General features: G+C 34.3%; 1 protein-coding gene across 5 annotated transcripts in view; it reads right to left on the reverse strand.

Annotated features, from left to right (window-relative positions):
• The window catches only part of LOC125922781 (UDP-glucuronosyltransferase 2A1), a 61885-nt gene that overhangs the window by 15156 nt on the left and 23200 nt on the right, over nt 1-23529 (reverse strand). The window contains exon 1 of one of the 5 annotated variants that reach the window (XM_049630573.1): nt 8182-8905. The exons of the other annotated variants lie outside the window; for them this stretch is intronic. Coding sequence (XP_049486530.1) covers nt 8182-8905 — 724 coding nt within the window. Of the gene's footprint in view, nt 1-8181; nt 8906-23529 lie in introns of those variants that run through there. 5 annotated transcript variants of the gene reach the window in all.

A 23529-nucleotide genomic window follows, 5' to 3' on the forward strand; every position in this document is an offset into this window, starting at 1 on the left:
GTATTTTTAAATTTTTTATTTCATTTTACTTTCCTCATTTCATTTGAATCTATTTTATTATATATATATTTAAAATTTTTCATACGTTTTCCAACCTTTTTTCCTTTCCTTTTCTTTTCTTTCTTTCTTTTTTTTTCCTTTTCTCTTCTTTCCCTTTTTTCTCTATTCTACCAAGCTTCTTTCATCCACAAGACCAAAACACACCTAGGATCTAGAATCCTTCATTTGATTTTTAAATTTTTATTTATTTTATTCTTTTTCTTCCTTCAAAATGATGAAGCAAAGGAATTCACTCTAAAAGAAAGAATAGGAGTAAATGAGAGCCAGGGACTTAATCAAAACAGATATGAACAAGATGTCTGAACCAGAATTTAGAATCATAGTTAGAATACTAGCTCGGATTGAAAAAAGTGTAGAATCCCTTTCTGGGAGATAAAAGGGTTAAAATTTAGTCAGGACAAAATAAAAAATGTTACAACTGAGCTGTGATCTCAAATGGATGCCATGGTGGCAAGGATGGATAAAACAGAACAGTGAATCAGCAGTATAGGGGACAAACTTATGGAAAAAAATGAACCAGAAAAAAAGAGGGAAACTAAAGCAAAAGAGTGTGATATAAAATCTAGAGAACTCGCTGCCTCATTAAAAAAGGAATAACATCTGAATCATAGGGTTCCCAGAAGGTGAACCGAGAAAAAAAGGGGTACAAGTTTTATATGAGCAAATCATAGTAGAAAACTTTCCTAACCTGGGGAAAGACACAGCATCCAAATCCAGGAAGCACAGAGAACTCCCATTAGATTAGACAAAAAACAACCATCAACAAGGCATATCATAGCGAAATTCACAAAATACACAGAGAAGGAAAGAATCATGAAAGAAGCAAGGGAAAAAAGTCCTTAATCTACAAGGGAAGACAGATCAGTATCATTGCAGACCTATCCACAGAAACTTGGCAGGCCAGAAGGGAGTGGCAGGATATATTTAACATGGTGAATCTGAAAAAATGCAGCCAAGAATTCTTCACCCAGCAAGGCTGTCATTCAAAATAGAAGGAGAGATAAAGAGTTTCCCAAACAAAAACTAAAGGAGTTTGTGACCACTACACCAGCCCTGCAAGAAATTTTAAGGGGGACTCTCTGAAGGAAGAAATGATGAAACAAAACAAAACAAAAAGTCCCAAATCATCAAAGACTAGAAAGCACCAGAGAACACCACCAGTGACTCCAACTCTATAGGGTACACAATGGCAATAAATTCATATCTTTCAGTACTGACTCTAAATGTCAATGGACTAAACGCTCCAATCAAAAGACATAGGGTAATAGAAGGATAAGAAAACAAGATCCATCTATATGTTGTTTACAAGAGATCCATTTGAGACCTAAAGACCAGATTGAAAGTAAAGGGTTGGAGAACCATCTATCATGCTAATGGTAGCCAAGAGAAAGCCGAAATTGCCATACTTATATCAATCTAAGTTTTAAAATTAAGATGGTAACAAGAGTTGAAGGAGGGTGTTATATCATAGTTAAGAGGTCTATCCACCCAGAATACCTAAAAATTCTAAACATTTGTGCCCCCATGTGTAAACATGCAAATATATAAATCAACTAATCACAAGCATAAAGAAACACATTGACAATAATACGATAATAGTAGGGGACTTCAACACCCACTTACAGATGGAAAGTTCATCTAAGCAGAAAATCAACAAGAAAACAATGGTTTTGAATGACACACTGGACCAGATGGACTTAACAGATATATTCAGAACATTTCATCCTAAAGCAGCAGAATACACATTCTTCTCCAGTGCACATGGAACATTCTCCAGAATAGATCATAAACTGGGATGAAATCATCCCTCAACAAATACAAAATCGTACCATGTATATTTTCAGACTACAACACTATGAAACTCGAAATCAACCACAAGAAAAAATTTGGAAAGACAACAAATACTTGGAGACTAAAGAACATCCTACTAAAGAAGGAATGGGCTAACCAAGAAGTTAAAGAGGAAATTAAAAAGGACATGGAAGCCAATGAAAATGATAACACCACAGCCCAAAACCTCTGGAACACAGCAAAGGCAGTCATAAGAGGGCAGTATATAGCAATCCAGGCCTTCCCAAAGAAGAAAGAAAGGTCACAGATACACAACCTAACTTTACACCTTAAAGAGCTGGAAAAAGAATAACAAAACCCCAACCCGGCAGAAGACGGGAAATAATAAAAGATTGGAGCAGAAACCAATGCTATCATAAAAAAATAAATAAATAAAAGAAAGAAAGAAAGAAAAAGCAAAAACAAAGTAAAAACAAAAAGCAGTAGAAGAGATCAATGAAACAGGAATTGATTCTTTGAAAGAATTAACAAAATTGGTAAATGCCTAGCCAGTCTGATCAAAAAGAAAAAGGAAACAACCCAAATAAATAAAATCAAGAATGAAAGAGGAGAGATCACAATCAACACTGCAGAAATACCAACAATAATAAGGGAATATTATGCGCAATCATATACCAATAAGATGGGCAATATGGAAGAAATGGACAAATTCCTAAACACATATAAACTACTAAAACTCAAATAGGAAGAAATAGAAAATTTGAACAGGCCCATAACCAGGAAGAAAATCAAATTAGTAACCAAAAATCTCCCATAAAACAGGAGTCCAGGGCTGGATGGCTTTCCAGGGGAATTCTACCAAACATTGAAGGAAGAATTAACACCTATTCTTTTGAAGTTGTTCCAAAAAAAACAGAAATGGAAGGAAAACTTCCAGACTCATTCTATGAAGCCAACATTACCTTGATTCCAAAATCAGAGAAAGACTCCAGTAAAAAGGAGACCTACAGACCAATTTCTCTGATGAACATGGATGCAAAAATTCTCAACAAGATATTAGCCAACCAGATCCAACAATACTTTAAAAGAATTATTTATCAGGACCAAATGAGGTTCACGCCTGTGATGCAGGGCTGGTTCAATATCCACAAACCAATCAATGTGATACATCACATCAGTAAAAGAAAGGACAAGAACCACATGATCCTCTCAACAGATGCAGAGATAGCATCTGACAAATTACAGCATCCTTTCTTGATAAAAACCTTCAGGAAAGTAGGGATAGAAGGATCATACCTCAAGATCATAAAAGCCATATATGAAAGACCCACTGCTAATATCATTCTCAATAGGGAAAAACTGAGAGCTTTCCCCCTAAGTTCAGGAATATGACAGGGATGTCCACTGTCACCACTGTTATTCAGAATATGTTTATCTTTGTAAGAAACCACCAAAATGTCTTCCAAAGTGGCTGTACCATTTTGCATTCCCACTCGCAGAATGTGAGAGTTCCTGTTCCACAACTTGCCAGCATTTAGCCTTTGTCACTATTCTGCATTTTGACCATTCTAATAGATGTAGAGTACTATCTTATTATTTTAATTTGCATTTCTTTCATGGCACATGATATGGAGCATCTTTATATATGCTTATTTGCCAACTGTATATCTTCTTTGATGAGGTGTCTCTCTTTGTCCTATTTTTAATTGTTATGTGTTTTCTTATTATTGAGTTTTAAGAGTTTAAAAACATATATAACAATCTTTTATCAGATATGCCTGTTGCAAATATGTTCTATCAATCAGCGTCTTATCTTTTCATTCTCTTGACACTGTCTTTTATAGAGCAGAAGTTTTTTAATTTTGATGAAGTCCAGCTTATTCATTATTTTTATTTTGTGTCTTTGGTGTTGTTTATAAAAAGCCATTGACATACCCAACATCATCTATGTTTTTTCCTATGTTATCTTCTAGAAGTTTTATAGTGTTGGGTTTTACATTTAGATCTATGATTCACTAATAGCTAAATTTTGTGAAGGGTGTATGTTCTGTACCTACATGCTTTTTTTTTTTTTTTGCATGTGGATATGCGGTTGTTCCAGCATCATTTCTTGAAAAGACTATCTTTATCTATTGTACTACTTTTGCTTCCTTGTCAAAGATCAGTTGACTCTCTTGTGTGGGTCTATTCCTGGCCTCTCTATTATTTCCTTTTCTTGTCTTAGTCCCTTAGCTAGAACTTTCAGTATTACATTAAAGAGGTATGGAGAGAGATGACATCTTGCCTAGTATACGATCTTGGAAGAAAAGCTTTCAGTTTTCCATCATTAAAGATGATTTTAGCTGTAGGATTTTATTTTTAACTTTTTTTGTTTTTGTTTTTTAGCTATATGTTTTTTATGGATATTATTTATCAAACTGAAGAAAGTCCTTGTTATGCCTAATTTACTGAGAATTTTTAACATGAATTGGGGTTGGATTTTAACAAATAATTTTTCTGCATCTATTGATATCCTCTTGTGTTTTTTGTTTGTTTGTTTGTTTTTTTTTTTTTTTTTTTTTAGTCTCTTGTGATGGGTAACATTAATTGATTTTTGAATGGTCAACTGGTCTTGCATACTTAGAGTAAATCCTACCTGATGATGGTATATAATTTTTTTTATACATTGTTGGATTCACTTTGCTAATATTTTGTTAAGGATTTTGGATCTATGTTTATGAGAAATATTGGTCTATAGTTTTCTTTTGCTGTAATGTTTTTGTCTGTTTTTGATATTTGGACAATACTGGCACCATAGAATGACTTAGGAAGTATTCCCTCTGCTTCTATCCTCTAAAAGTGATTATAGAAAATTAGTATAATGTCATTATTAAATATTTTGTAGAGGGGGCAGCTGGGAGGCTCAGTCAGTTAAGCATCTGACTCTTGGTTTCGGCTCAGGTCATGATCTCATGGTCATGGGATTGAGCCCCATGTTGGGCTCCATGCTGAGCATGGAGCCTGCTTGGAATTCTCTCTCCCTCTTTCTCTGCCTCTTTCTCTGTCTCTCTATCAAAATAAATAAATAAACATTTAAGAAAAAAATAAATATTTAGTAAAATTCACCAACAAACAGCCTGGTGCTTTCTGTCTTGGATGAGTAATTATTAACCCAATTTATTAGATACAGGGTTATTTAGATTGTCTACTTGTCCTCGTGTGAGATTTGGCAAATTATGTATTTCAAGGAACTGTGTTTTTCATGGAATTTGTGGGCAAATAATTATTCATAGTGTACACTTGTTATCCTTTTTAATGTCCATAGCATCCGTAGTGATATCCTTTCTTTTAAGTTTTTTATTTTGTTTAGGTTGGCTAGAGTCTGATCAATTTTATTGATCTTTTCAACATATCACATTTTTTTTCCTTGATTTTTTCTGTTGATTTCCTGTTTTCTGTTTCATTGATTTCTGCTTTAATTCTTATTATTTATTTTCTTCTGCTTACTTTGAATTTAATTTACTCTTCTTTTGCTAGTTTTCCAAGGTGGAAATTTAGATTATTGATTTTAGATCTTTCTTTTCCTTTTTTATATTGAGGTATAATTGACATACATTGTATTAATTTCAAATGTACAATATGGTGATTTCATATTTGCATATATTGCTAAATGGTCAACACGACACATCTAGTTTACATCCATAACCATACGTAGTTACAGAATTTTTTTCTTTTGATGACAACTTTTAAGACCTACTTTGTCAACAACTTTCAAATATGCTATGTAGTATTATTAACTATAGTCGCCATGCTGTACATTACATTTTCATGACTTTTTATTTTATAACCGCAAGTTTGTACCTTTTGCCTCCCTTCACCCATTTTACCCAGCCCCCACCCCTGCTTTGGTAATGACCAATCTGTTCTGTTTATGAGCTTGTTATTTTGTTTGTTTGCTTTTCTCACAGGTAACTGAAATTATATTGTATTTGTCTTTCTCTGTCTGGTTTATTTCACTTAACATAAACCAAACTCGGGAATGAGAGTAGAATGCTGGTTAACAGTGCTCGGGGCTGGGGCAAATGGGGATTGTTGGTCAAAAGGTACAAAATTCCAACCACAAGATGAGGAAGTTCTGGGGATCTATTATTCAACATAGTCACTACAGTTAACAATATTGTATTATATACTTGATAGTTGCTAGGAGAGTAGATATTGAATGAATAGTTTAATGATTTGTTAGATCCATTGACATCACTACAATTAAGTCGATGTAAAGAATAATGTAGATTTTAAAATATTCTGTGTCAAATATATATTTGTTAAAAAGAAAGGCAAAATGAATATTTAGTAATTGCTCCTATTGGCAAAAAAGAAAAAAAAGACATATATAAATACTTATGCTTAATGATGCATAGAAAATATCTTGATGTAATGACAAGAATAGTTAATAATACTTATGTAGAGGAAATATGAAGCCAGTTATTCATTATATATATTTTTGTTCCGTTTGAATTTTTTACCCATTTGTATTAGTTATCTTTTATTATGAGATTGAGAATTAAATCATATTCATGGTGCATTCAGAATTTCCTGATAAAGAAAATGAGAGAATGAAAATCAACAAAAGTACACAATCAAACAAACAAACAAACCTGTTAAAGATGATAGAGTTGAAAAATTACCATAGATCCTAAGGACTACATTTAATCCATAAAATTTATACATACAGAATCTTACAACTTTCCCCTATTTATGCATAATATGACAAATGTCCTAAAAACTTATTGATTAGAACTAGGAAAACATCCTTAGTTTTCAGAATATATTTATTTTTTTATATCTTGCATTTCTTTTCCTGACAATAGAATTGAGGCCAAGATACTGTCTGATTTACTTTAAATCTATAGAGCCCAACACACTGCCTACACCCAGGTAGTGTTTCTGGTGCTTGAATTATTTACTGTGAAATTGACATAGTATAGATTTAAATCATGTATAAACCTTAGGATTTTTAAAGTGGCTTCCTTTGAATATCCGTTTGTGAAAAAAGGTATCTACTGGAAGTCAGCATTATGGACTGACTTGTGTTCCTCTAACAATCATATGTTGAAATCTGATTATATTTTGAGTTAGGTCCTTTAAAGACATAATAAAGCTTAAGTGAGGTCCTAAGAGTGGGCCTTAATCCAATATCACTGGTCTTCTTATAAGAAGAGGGGGAGACACTGGGATTATATATACACAGAGGAAATACCATGAGAGAACATAGCAAAAAAAGTGGTCACATTACAAGCTAGGAGACAGGCCTGAAGAGAAACTGGCCTGGCAACACCTTGGTTATGGACTTCTAGCATCCAAACTATGAGAAGACAAATTTCTGTTGTTTCTGCCACTTAGTCTGTGGTATTTAGTTGTGGCAGACCTACAAAACTAATACAATCAGAGAGTTAAATTAGTTAATATTGATGGAATCAAATGAGAGCTATCTGTGTAAAAATAACAAAGCAAAACCATTCCTGATAGAAAAATGCAAACCATTAAAAATAGATGGAATATATTTGTAAGTAGTGAAGTAAAAAAAACATGCTTCTTTCAACACCTAAAGCTATAATTTTTTACAGTTTTCCATTTCATTGTTCAGGTTTCTGTGTAGTACTCCCTGAAGAAGTACAAAGTATCCTAGGAAACTTTTCAGTATGACTAGCTACGATGAAACAGTTCACTTAAGACTTACTGAAGCTTCATCCGAAATTTACGAAAGGGATAAGAATGTCAGGGACTCAGATTCAACACAGAGAATACTATAAATTTTGAATGTAATAATCCATGATTCTCAAAATTTGTGGGTCACAATTCAGACAAAATAAATTACATGCAAAGTTAATCCCATTGTTAATATAGCTCAGTTTTCAGTTTATTAGTGGAATAAGGCAAGGAGATTATATTATTCTTACAACAAATGTTACACTTTTTTGACCAATAAAAAGTCAAATCTCTTCCACTATAAAAACTCAGTGTACAAGACTTTTTTGTGATACCCTATATTGGACAAAAAATACATCTTCCATTAGGTTGACATTTATTAGTATGTTTCATATTTTGTTTTGTTTTGATAACAATCTTTAAGTATCAAGATTTCTTACAAAATGGTTAGATGACTTTAAAGAAAGGGTAACCAAGACTTTTCTTGCCTCTCCCTCCCAATTGGTTGTTGATAACAGTCATTGCTATCACTTATGAAGTTTCATGTGAAAGTGAAACTTAAAAATACACTCTTTTCATTTTCCTAGGCTTTTCTTAAACCACCTAAGTTTCTTAACTCCTTTAGAATGAGGAGCACTCTCTTACCTAACGCATCACTGTAAAACTGGTCCCAAAGCTGAGTATCATATTGTTGGATCCAGAAGTCAAAGAAAATGGAGAACATTAAATTTTTTACCCTTTCCAGAAAGGTCATTCTCTCTGATAGTGCCGCCACGGCAACAGGCACATAGGAAAGTGGAACCGGAAGTTTCCCACAATATTTTTCCAGCGTGTAACCCATGGAATTCCTTATTGTATACACAAAAGGGACTGCCAGCAACTCAGCAATCAGCTCTCCACAGGGTAACACCGGGTCTATGACCATTACATTGTAGTTGGTTTCCTGGAGTTTCTTCATCATTGACTGGTTGTAGACTATACTCTCACACTGGAGTTTTAAATGCCCAGTTATTTGAAGAAGGAATTGTTGCAGTTTCATTGTTGACTGCCAGAGTGACAATGTTGGCATAACATTAGCAGCTATATCTAAAAAGTCATTTAGCGTTTTCTCAGCAGTCTCTCTGTTTTGTGGCACAGGGACCACCTCAAAGTTCATTGCAGAAGGCTTGCTGTAGTCGATGAGGAAACTCTGTGGAGACACCAACACGGTCACCTCGTGGCCCCTTTCTGTGAGTTCCTCCAGTATGATCTTTAGGTTGAGCCAGTGGCTCATGTCACAGGGCCACACCAGGACCTTCCCACAGAGTCCACAGCCAGCGTAGCAGAGCTGCAGCAGCACAATTGCTGAAATCCATTTGTTAGGAACCATGACAGCGGTTCCCTCAGACACTGCTCTGCAGAGGTTAAATGTTTGCAGAGCACAGAGCTGAAGACGCAATTTAGATACAGATCAAGTTAAAAATTAATTTCTAGAGTTAGGAAATGACACCATGTAGAGAACTTTGTCAGTAGCGTGCACCGGGCACAGTACTATAGGATATTTGTTAGGAGAATGCATGAAATATTTAAATATTCTGGAGGAAATGGCTGCAGCATTTTAGGAGTTCATTTCAAATATATTAAAATAAAAATGATACTTTTCAATGGACACTTTTTAATTACAATAGAACCCATTTAAGAAAGTCTAGTAAATAATATGGTATATCTTATGGAACATGATGATTGAAAATTTGGGAAAACAAAAATGTAGGTCTTGACATAAATTTGGTTGTATGATAGTATGTGGACAAGATGCACACATCACATCACATCACAATAACAATAGGAAGAGTATGCTAAATATTATACTAAGGTACAATATTTCCAGGCTCCAGAAGATGCTATCACTCCAATGTGGAAAAAAATCTCACAAAGCTTCAGGATGTGGGTGCCTTTCATTGAGCCCAGTAGCAAACATGACAGAAGATGGGTTCTGAAGGTGAATGGAAGACAAGGAGAAAAAGAATGATGATGTGGAAATGATGGCCATTTAAGTATGCAGTTATCAGTTCAGTAAGCATAGAGTCAAGGCTAACACAGAACAGTACAGACAAAGAAAATACTAGTTAAAACAGAACACTTTGGAGAGTCTTGAGTGCTATACTCTGGGATCAATTTCAGTTTCCACAAAAGAGGTCTACTCAGATTTTCAAATCATGTACAGAAAATGATCATATGTGTCCTATAATAAAACTCTTCCAGAATCTAAATAGGATTTGAGTGGTAGGGAAAAAACAATCTGTAACAGGCTAAAAGTAAATATTAGGAAAACAAGATTTGATGAGTGTCAGGGAAAATATGATATTGGTTTGTGAATGGAAATCACAGAATGAGTCTTAAAAAACAGAGAAGTGCTCAGTTTGTGGTTTGACCAACCGGAGTAATGGATAATGACTAGCAAAACCACAAAATGTTAGATAAGTAGTAGCTACGGAAAGGTTTTTGACCTTCAGTGTGTGAGTTAATAATTGGACATGTCTGTGGAAATATTAATTGGGCTGTGAACACTACAATCTCAAGGGAGGGGTACAATTTAGAAGTGTAGATGTTGTGTGCAATCATCCATCTATACTTTAACCCAATTTCAGTTCCTCTACAAATCCTTTAATATTTCATACCTCCAAAAGACAAGTTTTTAGCGCATAGTGTATGCCAGATTCTATATTATGCACAGGGCATAAACAAGAAAGACCACTTCAGGTTCAAAATGAGTTCACAGATTACTGCAGAAAATGTCATTGGAACCAATACTTATTCTACAAATATAATGGAGATGGATCTTAGATGGTCAGAACGAGTAGAGGAAGGCAAGCCCATGAAGGAAGTTGCTTCCTGGAAGAAGAGAATAATGCAATAATGCTTTAGCTAAGTCTTTAAGAGTGCTTGGTAGCCACCAGGTTGAAAAGTATCATTTGGAAGTAAAAGAGAATACTAATGTATCTATGTTCTAAGAAGTGTAACATAGTTATATCAATGTTATATTCAGTGACAAAATTATATTCAATTAGATAAATTGACAGGGACATACTGAAATTTCAAGTCCCTTGAGAGTTTTTCTGTTGCACTAAAAAGAAGACCCAAAGTAGAATTGTTTAAAAGATGCAAAGATAAATCTAGCGTCAAATCTGCAGCCAATCCTGCATAATTAGAATTTGTTTATAAGGAAAGGAGGCTTCATGACTGAGATCCATAAATATTAACAGAGACCATAAATATTAACAGAAACAGAGACCATAAATACTAACACAGTGATTTGAAATATTATTCGAAATGAAGTATATAATTATTTTTTTCAGTGTTTAAGATGATGAAAGCAAAGCCTAAAAGCATAAGGAGCAAGAGATTAAAAAGAATAATTGCCGGGACACCTGGGTGATTCAATTGCTTAAGCATCAGACTCTTGATCTGGGCTCTGGTTGTGATCTCATGGTTTGTGAGTTTGAGACCTCCATCCGGCTCTTTGCTGATGGCACTGACACTGCTTGGGGTTCTGTCTCTCCCTCTCTCTACCCCTCCCCCATCTGTGCTCTCTCTCTAAAATACTCTCTGTCAAAATAAATAAATTAAAAAAAAAAAAGAATAATTGTGAAAAATTACTAAAGAACCAAAAATAATTTCTAGAAATTACAAATTCAACAAATGAAATTTAAAACTCAATAGATATAGTAAAGAGTAAATTAGATACCCCTGTAGAAATAAAACATAACCCAGAAGAGAAATCTTAAAGATAGTCTTTAGAATTAAGTTCTGAATAAAAACACATGGAATAGGAAATAGGATAGAATGGTTAAGAGACATGGAGATTAGACTAAGATATCTGCATCCAAACGTTGGTTTGACCTACTTGGTGTCTCCTCTCTCAACTCCTTTTCTACTCTTTAAAGCTGGCTCTTCTTCATGCAACCAGACTGCAAAACTAAGCCCTAAATTTTAGTTCTCTCAAACATATCTTCCAGTTTCTTTTAATTTTTTAATAATAATTTTAGACAAAAAAGTTACAAGTGAAGTATTGAGACTTCTTTATACCCTGCAGTAATTATTACTCTATTACTATTGTGTTGGCCTAATGGTGAATTACCATTTTCATGATTCCTTATGTAGTTACTAACTGGAATTTTACTGTAAAGGATTGTAAAAATATGTGAAAACATATGGTTAGTATAATTTGCATGGTTTTACAGTATCTCCCTACAAGATATGTATTAATTACATAGGGAGAATCCTGGCAGAAACTATCTTATATAAATTATAAAAATTATCATCAATAGTGATAATCGATTTATATTTTGTACCTCCAGATATGCCACACTGTGAAGGACACAAATTGCTTCTGTAGTATTCTTACCGAAAATGTAGAATCCCACTCTAATCATGAGAATATATCAGAAAACCCAAATTGAAGGATATATATATGCCTCATACTCCTCATAAAGAAGAGGCAAAGAAAGACTGTGTGAACTATCACAAGTTGGAAAAAAGTAAGGACCCTGGACAAATAAATGCAAGAGGGGAACCTGCATTATTTACTGGAAAGAAAAAAATTAGAAAGATAATTGACATTTTATAAGAATCCTAGTTTTGATCATTTTATTATGCTTATGTAAAATGTTATTATTAAAAACATAATTAAAATTTTTTCACTCTTTCTATTTTTAATTTTTTAATGTTTATTTTTGAAGGAGAGAGAGATAGTGTGTGAAGAGAGGAGAGATAGAGAGAGAGGGAGACACAGAATCTGAAACAGGCTCCAGGCTCTGAGCTGCCAGCACCAAGCCTGTGCGGGACTCCAACGCATGAACCAGGAGATCATGACGCTGAGCCGAAGTCGGACTCTTAACCCACTGAGCCACCCAGGCGCCCCATCATTCTTTCTATTTTTAATTGGCATTTAAGAAATTGCCTGTTTATTAATTTATTTATGCATATCAGTATAATGCATATAAATTTATTTTATATATTTTATCTAGCTATTATCATTATTTAAAATTTTTTTCAATTTATTTTTTGAGAGAGAGCAAGCCAGGGAAGGGCAGAGAGAGAGGGAGAGAGAAAAATCCCAAGCAATTCTGTGCTGTCAGGGTAGAGCCCGACGCAGGGCTCCAACGCAGGAACTGTGAGTCAGAACCAGGAGTCAGATGCTTAACCAACTGAGACCCGCCCCCCCCACCCCCCCAGGGGCCTCTCAGCTATTGTCATTATTTATTTTTATTATTCAGGTTGTCCCAGATTTTGGAAACTTTTCCATATATTGTTTCCTATTTCCTTTTGATATGACCCCATTCTTTTAAAGCAATTTTCACTTTCTATTACTATAAGATATTTCAGGCTTAGTTACTATTTTCACTGCCTCAACCTTAAAATCAACCATGTCTCCAAGGAACACTGTTTCATTTTAGTAGAGAATGGCCTTTAAAAATCAAGATGAGCATGCTAAATGTGTTCATTGCTACCGACATGTTAATCAGAAAGTAAACAAGCAAATATAATTGCACATCCTAATACTGTTATAAATCCCTATCTATAGTTGTTTCTATATCTAGCCTTCTCTGTTTATTCCCAAGTCCTTTCAACAGTGAGAAACCTGTCTCCAATACCACTTTATGCTTACTTATTTGATCAGTTTTAGTAGACACATAAAATAGTTTCAGAATTGTTAGTCTATAGACCTGTAAAAAATTTTTTTGCAACCAGAGTAAAATATTTGCCATATAGATTCATTTGTTAAAAGAACAGAGACAGCAGTCAAATTCCTTTGCATGGAGAGAATACTACCCCCATATGATTTTACAGGTATACACTAATAAAATTAGAGGTAATAAATCTTTATTCCAAAGGTTGGTGGGAAGGAAGAGGAAGAAATATTCATTTCATTCATCTCCCCCCCCCCCACCAAAAAAACAGTACAATCTTATAGGAAAATATTGAAATAGAAACATATTCAGAATCTATAATCACTCATGAATACAAAGGTATTTCTATTTCTATCAACACATGAGCAAAATGTACTACTAGGTATTTATCCAAAGGATACAAAAATGCTGATTTGAAGGGGTACATGCACCCCAATAGCAGCTCTATCAACAATAGCTAAATTATGGAAAAAATTCAAATGTGCATTGACTGATGAATGGATAAGAAAGATGTGGGATGGATACACACACACACACACACACACACACACACACACACTGGAATATTACACGGCAATCAAAAAGAATGAAATCTTGCCATTTGCAACAACATGAATTGAACTACAGTAATATGCTAAGTAAAATAAATCAGTCAGAGAAAGACAGACATCATATGATTTCACTGATATGTGGAATTTAAGAAACAAAACAGGTGAACATAGGGGAAGGGAAGGAAAAATAAGGTAAAAACAGAGAGGGAGGCAAACCATAAAAGACTTAAATACAGAGAACAAACTGATGGTTGCTGGAGTGGAAATGGATGGAGATGGGCTAAATGGGTGATGGGCATTAGGGAGTGCTCTTGGGATGAACACTGGGTGTTATATGTAAGTGATGAATCATTGAAACCAAGATTACACTGAATGTTAACTAACATGAATTTAAATATGTAAATTAAAAAATAATAGTAATCAAATGAAATAAAATATGAGACTGCCCTATAATACCAACTTCTATTTAATATTAAATGGAAAATCTCACTAACCATAAGAAAAATATATCAAATACCTAAGAATTAAAAAGAATGTGACTGCCATATTGAAATTCAAAGAAACCTACAGCCACTGCCAAGTTATAGTTTTGCACAGAGTCAAGATTTAAATTTATATACGTAAATTATTATAAATTATAAAATATACAGATATTTTAATTATGTAATTCTATAAATTTATAATTATATATTTAATATATATAATTTTACATATATTAGAAGATGTCATACATATGTATTTTTTTTTAAGTCCCACATATGCATGTTTAACTAGATATGATATTACATATGGTATTCTATATATAATATTATATAAGATATAATACTTTATGTAGATAGATATGTTCAACTTTAAAAAACAATATGAACATCACTATGAACATAGATACACACACATATATAATATTGATGATTTTGGAATCAGAAAGTCATTAGAATAAGAAGTAAACCATAATGGATAATTTATTAAAACAATGCAGTTCATGACTGCAATGTCAATTTCTTTGTAAAATGTTTTCTCTAAACCCCTTAACCTTGAATGTGTATTTATAGCAAGTATTCCAAAAACAGCATGGAAACTATTTTAATTTATTTCCCAGACTTAAATGTGACTTTGAGTAGATATTGAAGATTATCTTCTTTATCCATTCATCAGAGAAGGACAGATATCATGTATTTTCACTCATATGTGGACCTTGAAAAACTTAACCGAAGACCATGGGGGAAGGAAAGGAGAAAAAAAATAGTCACAAACAGAGGAGGGAGGCGAACCATAAGAAACTCTTAAATACAGAGAACAAACTGAGGGTGGACAGGGGTGGGGAAGAGGGGAAAATGGGTGATGGGCATTGAGGAGGGCACTTGTTGGGATGAGCACGGGGTGTTGTATGTAAGCCAATTTGACAATAAATTATATTCATAAAAAGATATTGAGGATCGTATAAAAAGAAATTATCTCAAATCCAACCTAATAAGTTGGAACTTTAATGAGACTTTATCCTAGTAGAGTCTTACCTTTCTCTTTGTTTTAAAGAAGATTTACCAATAGTAACAGCTCAATCTACTCATATACATTCTCCTGTATTTTTTCTCTATTTCTGAGACAGCTAGAGTAGGACCATATACATCAAGACCTGTACAAAATTTCTTTCTCCCCAAATGTTCTCTGGGTGGTCTTTACTCCCCATGGTTCTCCTCTTCCACCTCCTTCTGGTTATAGTCTTATGCTGACTATGCCAAAGCTATATTTGTCATTTCCCCAGGACCATAAGCTATCATTTTTCACACCCTTACTATATCATCTCCTACTTTTTATAAGCTTCATTGCAGTTATGCAGATTTTATATTTACAATTTCAATTCTGAATTCCTACAAGTCACTCCAAATATGGATCTCCCTCACTCCAAGTAGAAAATATTATAAACAAGGAATTACAAAATAAGCATCTAAGTAAACACCAAGAGAAATGCAAATAAAATGATATAAATATTCAATAATTAAACTGATTAAAGGCATTGATTATAGCTGAGTTGTCAAGGACATATTAAAATTATACACCTCAAATATTTTATTTTGTTAGTGGCATGGAATTACTTAGGACAAAACCATGAATGCAATCCTATAATCCCCTGGAGAAATCACTGGGGAACAGCTACTATAGTGAGTGTGCATGCTGTTTGCACACACACACACACACACACACACACACATTTACATTATACTTCAATTACACATACGTATGTGCAAAATTACTACATGGTGGTGTTTACTAAAGAATCCATGACTATGTGTCAGAGCTAACAATATTACCTAAACACTATTAATAATTGGTATCTGCTTTCTGTATTGGATCCCTCACTCCCCAGTTATAGACAAACATTAATATAACTTTCTTTACTGTTCCCTTTTGAAAGAATATAGTGTTATTTTCCTATTCTGTAAAAGAAAATGAGTGTTACATGACCAATACCAAATGATTTTTTTTTTGGCGGGGGTGCTTTTCCACTGGTTTATTTTCCTAAAAGCAGAGAAGTAAGGTTTGCGTTAATCCTAGAACCATGGGGATTCATATAAGGTCTTTAGTGAAATTAGTTGGGTGGACTTTGGGGATAAAGAGAACTCTGTTTATATACTGTACAAAATGATGTTTATGAATGAGAGTTACTAAATCTTAGCCTTTATTTCATTATCCATAAAAATGGAGTTAATGATATTTTGTTAGTATGTTGTGAAAATTGTAATACTAACAGAAATATTTAGGAAGATGCTTCAGCAGAGGGTTAAATCACTATATATTTTAATACTAAACTGAAGATAATGCCAAAAGAAAGTATGCCATCCACAGATTAACCACCTAGACATCAATATTGAGAAATAGGTCAGAGACACTTCCACATTCCAAAATATGACAGAATTCATAATATTATTTTGAACAAAAGTATTATTAACATAATCATAAAATCAACAAAAATTGTCAGACAAGAAAAATACAATGCTTAGTATGAGAAATAAATGAAAGTTAAATGTTGATTTTTTATTTAGTTGGCTTAGTTTAGAAAGATGTGGAGTAAATACATAGAAGGATACACAGTGTAGAGTTTAAAAGGTGCAGTAAATATAACCTGAGTTTAAATTTTTTTTTAATTTTAAGTTTTTATTAAATTCTAGTTGGTTAACATGCAGTGTAATATCAGTTTCAGGTGCACAATTCAGTGGCTCAACACTTCCATATAACAGCCAGTGCTCACCACAACAAGTGCACTCCTTAATCCCCATTACCTATTTCACCCATTCCCCAACTCACCTCTCCTCTGGTAACCACCAGTTGGTTCTCTATAGTTAAGGGTCTGTTTCTTGGTTTGCCTCCTCTTTTTTCTCCCCTTTGTCATTTGTTTTATTTCTTAAGTTCCACATGTGAGTGAAATCATATATTTGTGCTTGACTGACCTATTTCGCTTAGCATTATGCTTGTTAGCTCCATCCATGTCATCACAAATGGCAAGATTTCATTCTTTTTTATGGATGAGTCATATTCCATTGTATATGTATATGGCTGAGTATATATATTCCATTATTTGGCTACTATAGATAATGCTGCTATAAACATCAGGGGGCATAATATCCCTTTGAATTTGTATTTTGTATTCTTTGGGTAAATACCTAGAGTGATTCCTGTTCCTGCCCATCTTCACCAGCATGTGGCTCTAGTTTGTGTTCCAGATTTTGGCCATTCTACGAGGTGTGTAGTAGTATCTAATTATCATTTTAATTTGAATTTCTCTAATGACAAATGATGTGGAGCATCTTTTCCTATGCTTATTTGCCATCTGTATGTCTTTGGTAAGGTGTCTGTTAATGTCTTTGAACCATATTTTCATTGGGTTATATGTTTTCTTAATGTTGAGTTTTAAGAATTCTTTTTATACTTATAATTGTTCTTTATCAGGCATGTCCTTTGCAAATATTTTCTCCCAGTCTATAGCTTGCATTCTCATTCTTTTGACATTGTCTTCCACAGAGCAGAAGTTTTTAATGAAACCCAGCTTAAAAACTATTTCTTGGGGCGCCTGGGTGGCTCAGTCGCTTAAGTGGCCGACTTTGGCTCAGGTCATGATCTCGCAGTCCGTGAGTTCGAGCCCCGTGTCTGGCTCTGTGCTGACAGCTCAGAGCCTGAAGCCTGTTTCGGATTCTGCGTCTCCCTCTCTCTGACCCTCCCCTGTTCATGCTCTGTCTCAAAAATAAATAAACGTTAAAAAAATTAAAAAAAAACTATTTCTTTCATGGATTGTTTCCAAGAGTGAAGACATAGCATAATACAACAAAGTTAAAAAGAATTAAGTATGTTAGTTTAGTGAGGCACACGTACTAAAGTGTAGTAAAAATTTTCCCATAATTGGAGGAAATTCCTTCCTAATCTCTAAGTGGCATTATTCTATTATAGCATCATTAAATTAACATGTGGATTAAAATATTTTTTCCAACTTCCGTTTGAAATGTTACCTTCATGAAATATAAAGCATGGTCAGGTATTGAGCTTCTATTACCTTTGAGGGCTAGAAGAGTGTGATACATCAGAGATCCAGTATTTCCTTGGATGCCCATTGTCAAAAGTTAATAAAAAGTGTGATTGTCTTTGTGTTTGTATTTTTGATAGTATCTACATGGTCTGACATGTCAAGTTTAGTGCACATTTACATTATTAGGGAAATATATAAGCAGTAAAAGGCCTGTAACATGCAGAACAGTTGACCTGATCCAAAAATACTAAATTCTAAAAGTAATTACTATTTTTTATTTGTGTTTTTATATATATTAAAATGTTTATTTTGAGAGAGAGTGCACAAGTGCGGGGTGGGGGAGGGAGAGAGAGAGGGAGAGAAAGAATCTCAAGCAGGCTCCACACTCAGCGTGGAGCCTGACATAAGGCTCAGTCTCATGAACCATGAGATCATGACCTGAGCTGAAATCAAGAGTTGGATGCTTAACCAACTAAGCCTCCCAAGTGCCCCTAGAAGTAATTACTAATTTTTAAATAAAGGAAATTAAGAATACTTCATGAAATAATCAATTGTTACTTTTCATTTTTTTCTTCTCTTTTATATAGGTATCTAGTGCATAAAAGACTTTTTTTGAAATTTCAAGTATCCTGTGGCAGTGTACTAGATTAGTAAGTTGTTGAACTAGTTCTTTATTGTAGTATTGTTAGATTGTATATTATTTTTTCTGGAACATGATCCTTCCTAGAAGGTAAACTTTTTAGTAGTATCTTGGAAAACATTGGGAAAGAGAGTTATTGTATCCATTTAACTTTTCAGAAATATTTAAAAAGTGACAATTTTCTTGAAGAGTAAAAAATGATGTATTTTAAAAATGTATGTATGTAAGTGGAGATGGGAGTTCTGTGGCTATAAAAATGATCTACAGAGGAGGGCATTTATTTATTGCCCAAGATTTCTCTTGAGGAACAGATTTCTCCAAGAGAGAAGCTTCTGCTTTACTAAACACATAATTTGTATAAGCTTATAGTTTGTTATATAAAGAAATCTCTGGGTACAATATCCATAGGCCCAGATATTAGTCTGTAGCATGTGTTGGAGCAAAGACTATTTTTCAGCATAATAAGACTTATGTCCATGAACTTTGGGCATCTGAATGGATCAATGCTGGTGTCATAAATGGATACGCTAGAGATTATCTGGACCTGGTTATTGCAGGCTAATGAAAGTTAATTGTTATCTTCCATGTGTTTTGCCAAGTTGCTCGTTATATAACAAATAGCTTGAAACTAGTCAAGGTGGAAGGTTTTACACCACAGATATTGGTAAATGCTATGCAAAAGTGTTTTTTTTTCTTTTTTCACCACAGAAAGCCAATTGGTAAACATTTATAGCACATCATCAGATACTGAAGTGCAAAAAAAGAGAGTGCATATGTAGGGAGAGCAAAGTAGAGTTCCAGGATTTAACAAATGGAGTACCTAAAAGCTAGAAGTATTTTTATTAGTTTTCCATTATTGAATGATTTAGAGTCTTAAAACAACTTTCTATTTAACTTTGACTCTGCTCCCAATTCTGCTTTAGACTAGAGAGCTTTTCTAGGCTGGCTTTGTTCATGTTCATGTGAATCAGACTCATCAGAGGGTGAGCTTATCTTAGAGGTCATCACATGCATGTTTTGCAGTTGTCTCTCTCATATCTCTGTGGGTCAATCTCCCAAGTTGTGTGTCCCTCAGCATTCAGCATGCCTGAAGGTTAAATCACAGAACAAAGAGTTCACAGCAATATGGATGGACCTTAAGGGTATCATGCTAAGTGAAACAAATTAGACAGTGAAAGACAAATACTGTATGATCTTACTTGTATGTAGAAAATAACAACAACAAACAACAAGCTTATGGATACAGAGAAAAGTTGGTGGCTACTGAAGGCACAGAGTGGGTAAAATAAGTAAGGGGGGTCAAAAGGTACAAACTTCTACTTATAAAATAAATAATGGGGAAGTAATATGTAGCAAACTAACTACAGTTAACAATACTGTGTTGTATACTTGAAACTTGTTAAGAGAGTGAATCTTAAGGCTTAAGATTAAAGACTTTCCCAGACAAACAAAAACTGAAGGAGTTCATGACCACTAAACCAACCCTGCAAGAGATCCTAAGGGGGACTCTGTGAGTGGAACACTGCACAGGCTACAAAGGACCAGAGACATCACCACAAGCATGAAACCTTCAGATAACACAACGACACTAAATCCATATCTTTCAATAATAACGTTGAATGTAAATGGGCTAAATGCTCAAATCAAAAGAGATAGGGTATCAGAATGGATTAAAAAAATCCATCTTTATGCTGTCTACAAGAGACCCATTTTAGACCTGAGGACACCTTCAGATTGAAAGTGAGGGGATGGAGAACCATCTATCATGCTACTGGAAGTCAAAAGAAAGCCAGAGTAGCCATACTTATGTCAGACAAACGAGATTTTAAACTAAAGGCTGTAACAAGAGAGGAAAAAGGGCATTATATCATAATTACAGGGTCTACCATCAGGAAGAGCTAACAATTATAAATGGTTATGCCCCCAACTTGATAACACCCAAATATATACATCAATTAATCACAAACATAAACAATCCTATTGATAAGAATATGATAATTGCAGGGGACTTTAATACTCCACTTACAACAATAGATTGATCATCTAGGCAGAAAATCAGTAAAGAAACAATGGCCTTGGGCTCAGGTCATGATCTCACAGTTCGTGAGTTTGAGCCCCACGTTGGGCTCTGTGCTGACAGCAAGGAGCCTGCCTGCGATTCTCTCTCTCCCTCTCTCTCTGCCCCTCTTCCACTCTCTCTGTCTCTCAAAATAAATAAACTTAAAAAAATTTAAAAAAAGAAACAATGTCCTTGAATGATACACTGGACTACATGGATTTTACACATATATTCAGAAGTTTTCATCCAAGAGCAGCAGAATACACATTCTTCTCAAGTGCAAATGGAACATTCTCCAAGATAGATCACAAATGGGGTCACAAAACAGCCCTCAATAAATATAAAATAATTGACATCATACCGTGCATATTTTCAGATCACAATGCCATGAAACTTGAAATCAACCACATGAAAAAAACTGCAAAGCCTCCAAATGCATGGAGGTTATAGAATATCTGACTAAAAGCAGAATGGGTCAACAAGGCAGTTAAAGAAGAAATTAAAAAAGACATGGAAGCAAATGAAAATGAAAACATGGAGGTCTAAACCTTTTGGGATTCAGCAAAAGCAGTCCTAAGAGGAAAATACATTATAATCCAGTCCTATCTCAAGAAATGAGAAAAATCCCAAGTACGAAACAAAACAGCACACCTAAAGGAACTAGAAGCAGAACAGCAAGGAAACCCCAAAGTAAGCAGAAGAAGAGAAATAATAAAGATTAGAGCAGAAATAAACAACATAGAATCCAAAAGAACCAGTAGAACAGATTAATGAATCTAAGTCCTGGTTTTTTTGAAAAAAATAAATAAATAAACAAAATTGATTAACCCCTAGCCAGACTTCTCAAAAAGAAAAGAGAGAGGACCCAAATAGATAAAATCACAAATGAAAGAGGACAGATCACAACCAACACCACAGAAATACAAACAATTATTAGAGGATACTATGAAGAATTATATGCCAACAAACTGGACAACCTGGAAGAAATGGATAAATTCCTAGACATCCACATGCTACCAAAACTCAAATGGGAAGAAACAGGAAATTTGAACAGACCCATAACCAGTGAAGAAATTGAATCAGCTATCAAAAATCTCCCAACAAATAAGAGTCCAGGACCAGATGGCTTCCCAGGGAAATTCTACCAGACATTTAAAGGAGAGTTAATACCTACCCTTCTCAAGCTGTTCCAAGAAATAGAAATGGAAAGAAAGTTTCCAGACTCATTCTATGAAGCCAACATTACCTTGATTTCTAGAGCAACAGAGACATCACTAAAAAAGAGAATTACAGGCCAATATCCGTGATGAATACGGATGGAAAAATTCTCAACCAGATACTAGAAAATCTAATTCAACAGTATATTAAAAGAATTATTCACTATGATCATTTGGGATTCATTCCTGGGCTGCAGGGCTGGTTCAATATTCGCAAATCAATCAATGTGATACATCATATTAATAGAAGAAAGGATAAGAACCATATGATCCTATCAATAGTTGCAGAAAAAGCACTGGATAAAATACAGCATCCTTTCTTGATAAAAGCCCTCAAGAAAGTCAGGATAGAAGGAACATACCTTAACATCATGAAAGCCATATATGAAAAGCCCATAGCTAATATCATCCTCAATGGGGAAAAACTGAGAGCTTTCCCCCTGGCATCAGGAACACGATAGGAATGTACACCCTCACCACTGTTGTTTAACATAGTGTTGGAAGTCCTAGCTTCAGCAATCAGACAACAAAATGAAATAAAAGGCATCCAAATAGGCAAAGTAGAAGTCAAACTTTCACTTTTCACAGATGACATAATACTCTATATCGAAAACCTAAAAGGCTCCACCAAAAGGCTGCTAGAACTGATACATGAATTCAGCAAAGTTGTATGGTACAAAATCAAGGTACAAAAGTTGGTTGCATTTGTAAACACCAATAATGAAGCAACAGAAAGAGAAATCAAGAAATTGATCTCATTTACAATTGCATCAAGAACCATAAAATACTTAGGAATAAACCTAACCAAGGATGTAAAAGATCTGTATGCTGAAAACTATAGAAAACTTATCAAGGAAATTGAGAAGATACAAAGAAATGGAAAAACATTCCATGCTCATGGATTGGAAGAATAAATGTTGTTAAAATGTCAATACTACCCAAACCAATCTACACATTCAATGCAATCCCAATCAAATTTGCACCAGCATTCTTCTCAAAGCTAGAACAAACAATCCTAAAATTTGTATGGAACCACAAAAGACCCTGAGTAGCCTGAGTAATGTTGAAAAAAAAAAAAGTGAGAGGCATCACAATCCCAGACTTTAGTCTCTACTACAAAGCTGTAATCATCAAGACAGATTGGTATAGGCACAAAAACAGACACAAAGACCAATGGAATAAAATAGAGAACGCAGAACTGGACCCACAAATGTATGGCCAACTAATCTTTGACAAAGGAGGAAAGAGTATCCAACGGAAAAAGACAGTCTCCAGCAAATGGTGCTGGGAGAAATGGACAGCAACATGCAGAAGAATGAAACTGGACCACTTTCTTACACC

Source organism: Panthera uncia, chromosome B1 (genome assembly GCF_023721935.1).
Source record: "Panthera uncia isolate 11264 chromosome B1, Puncia_PCG_1.0, whole genome shotgun sequence".
Classification (NCBI taxonomy): domain Eukaryota; kingdom Metazoa; phylum Chordata; class Mammalia; order Carnivora; family Felidae; genus Panthera; species Panthera uncia.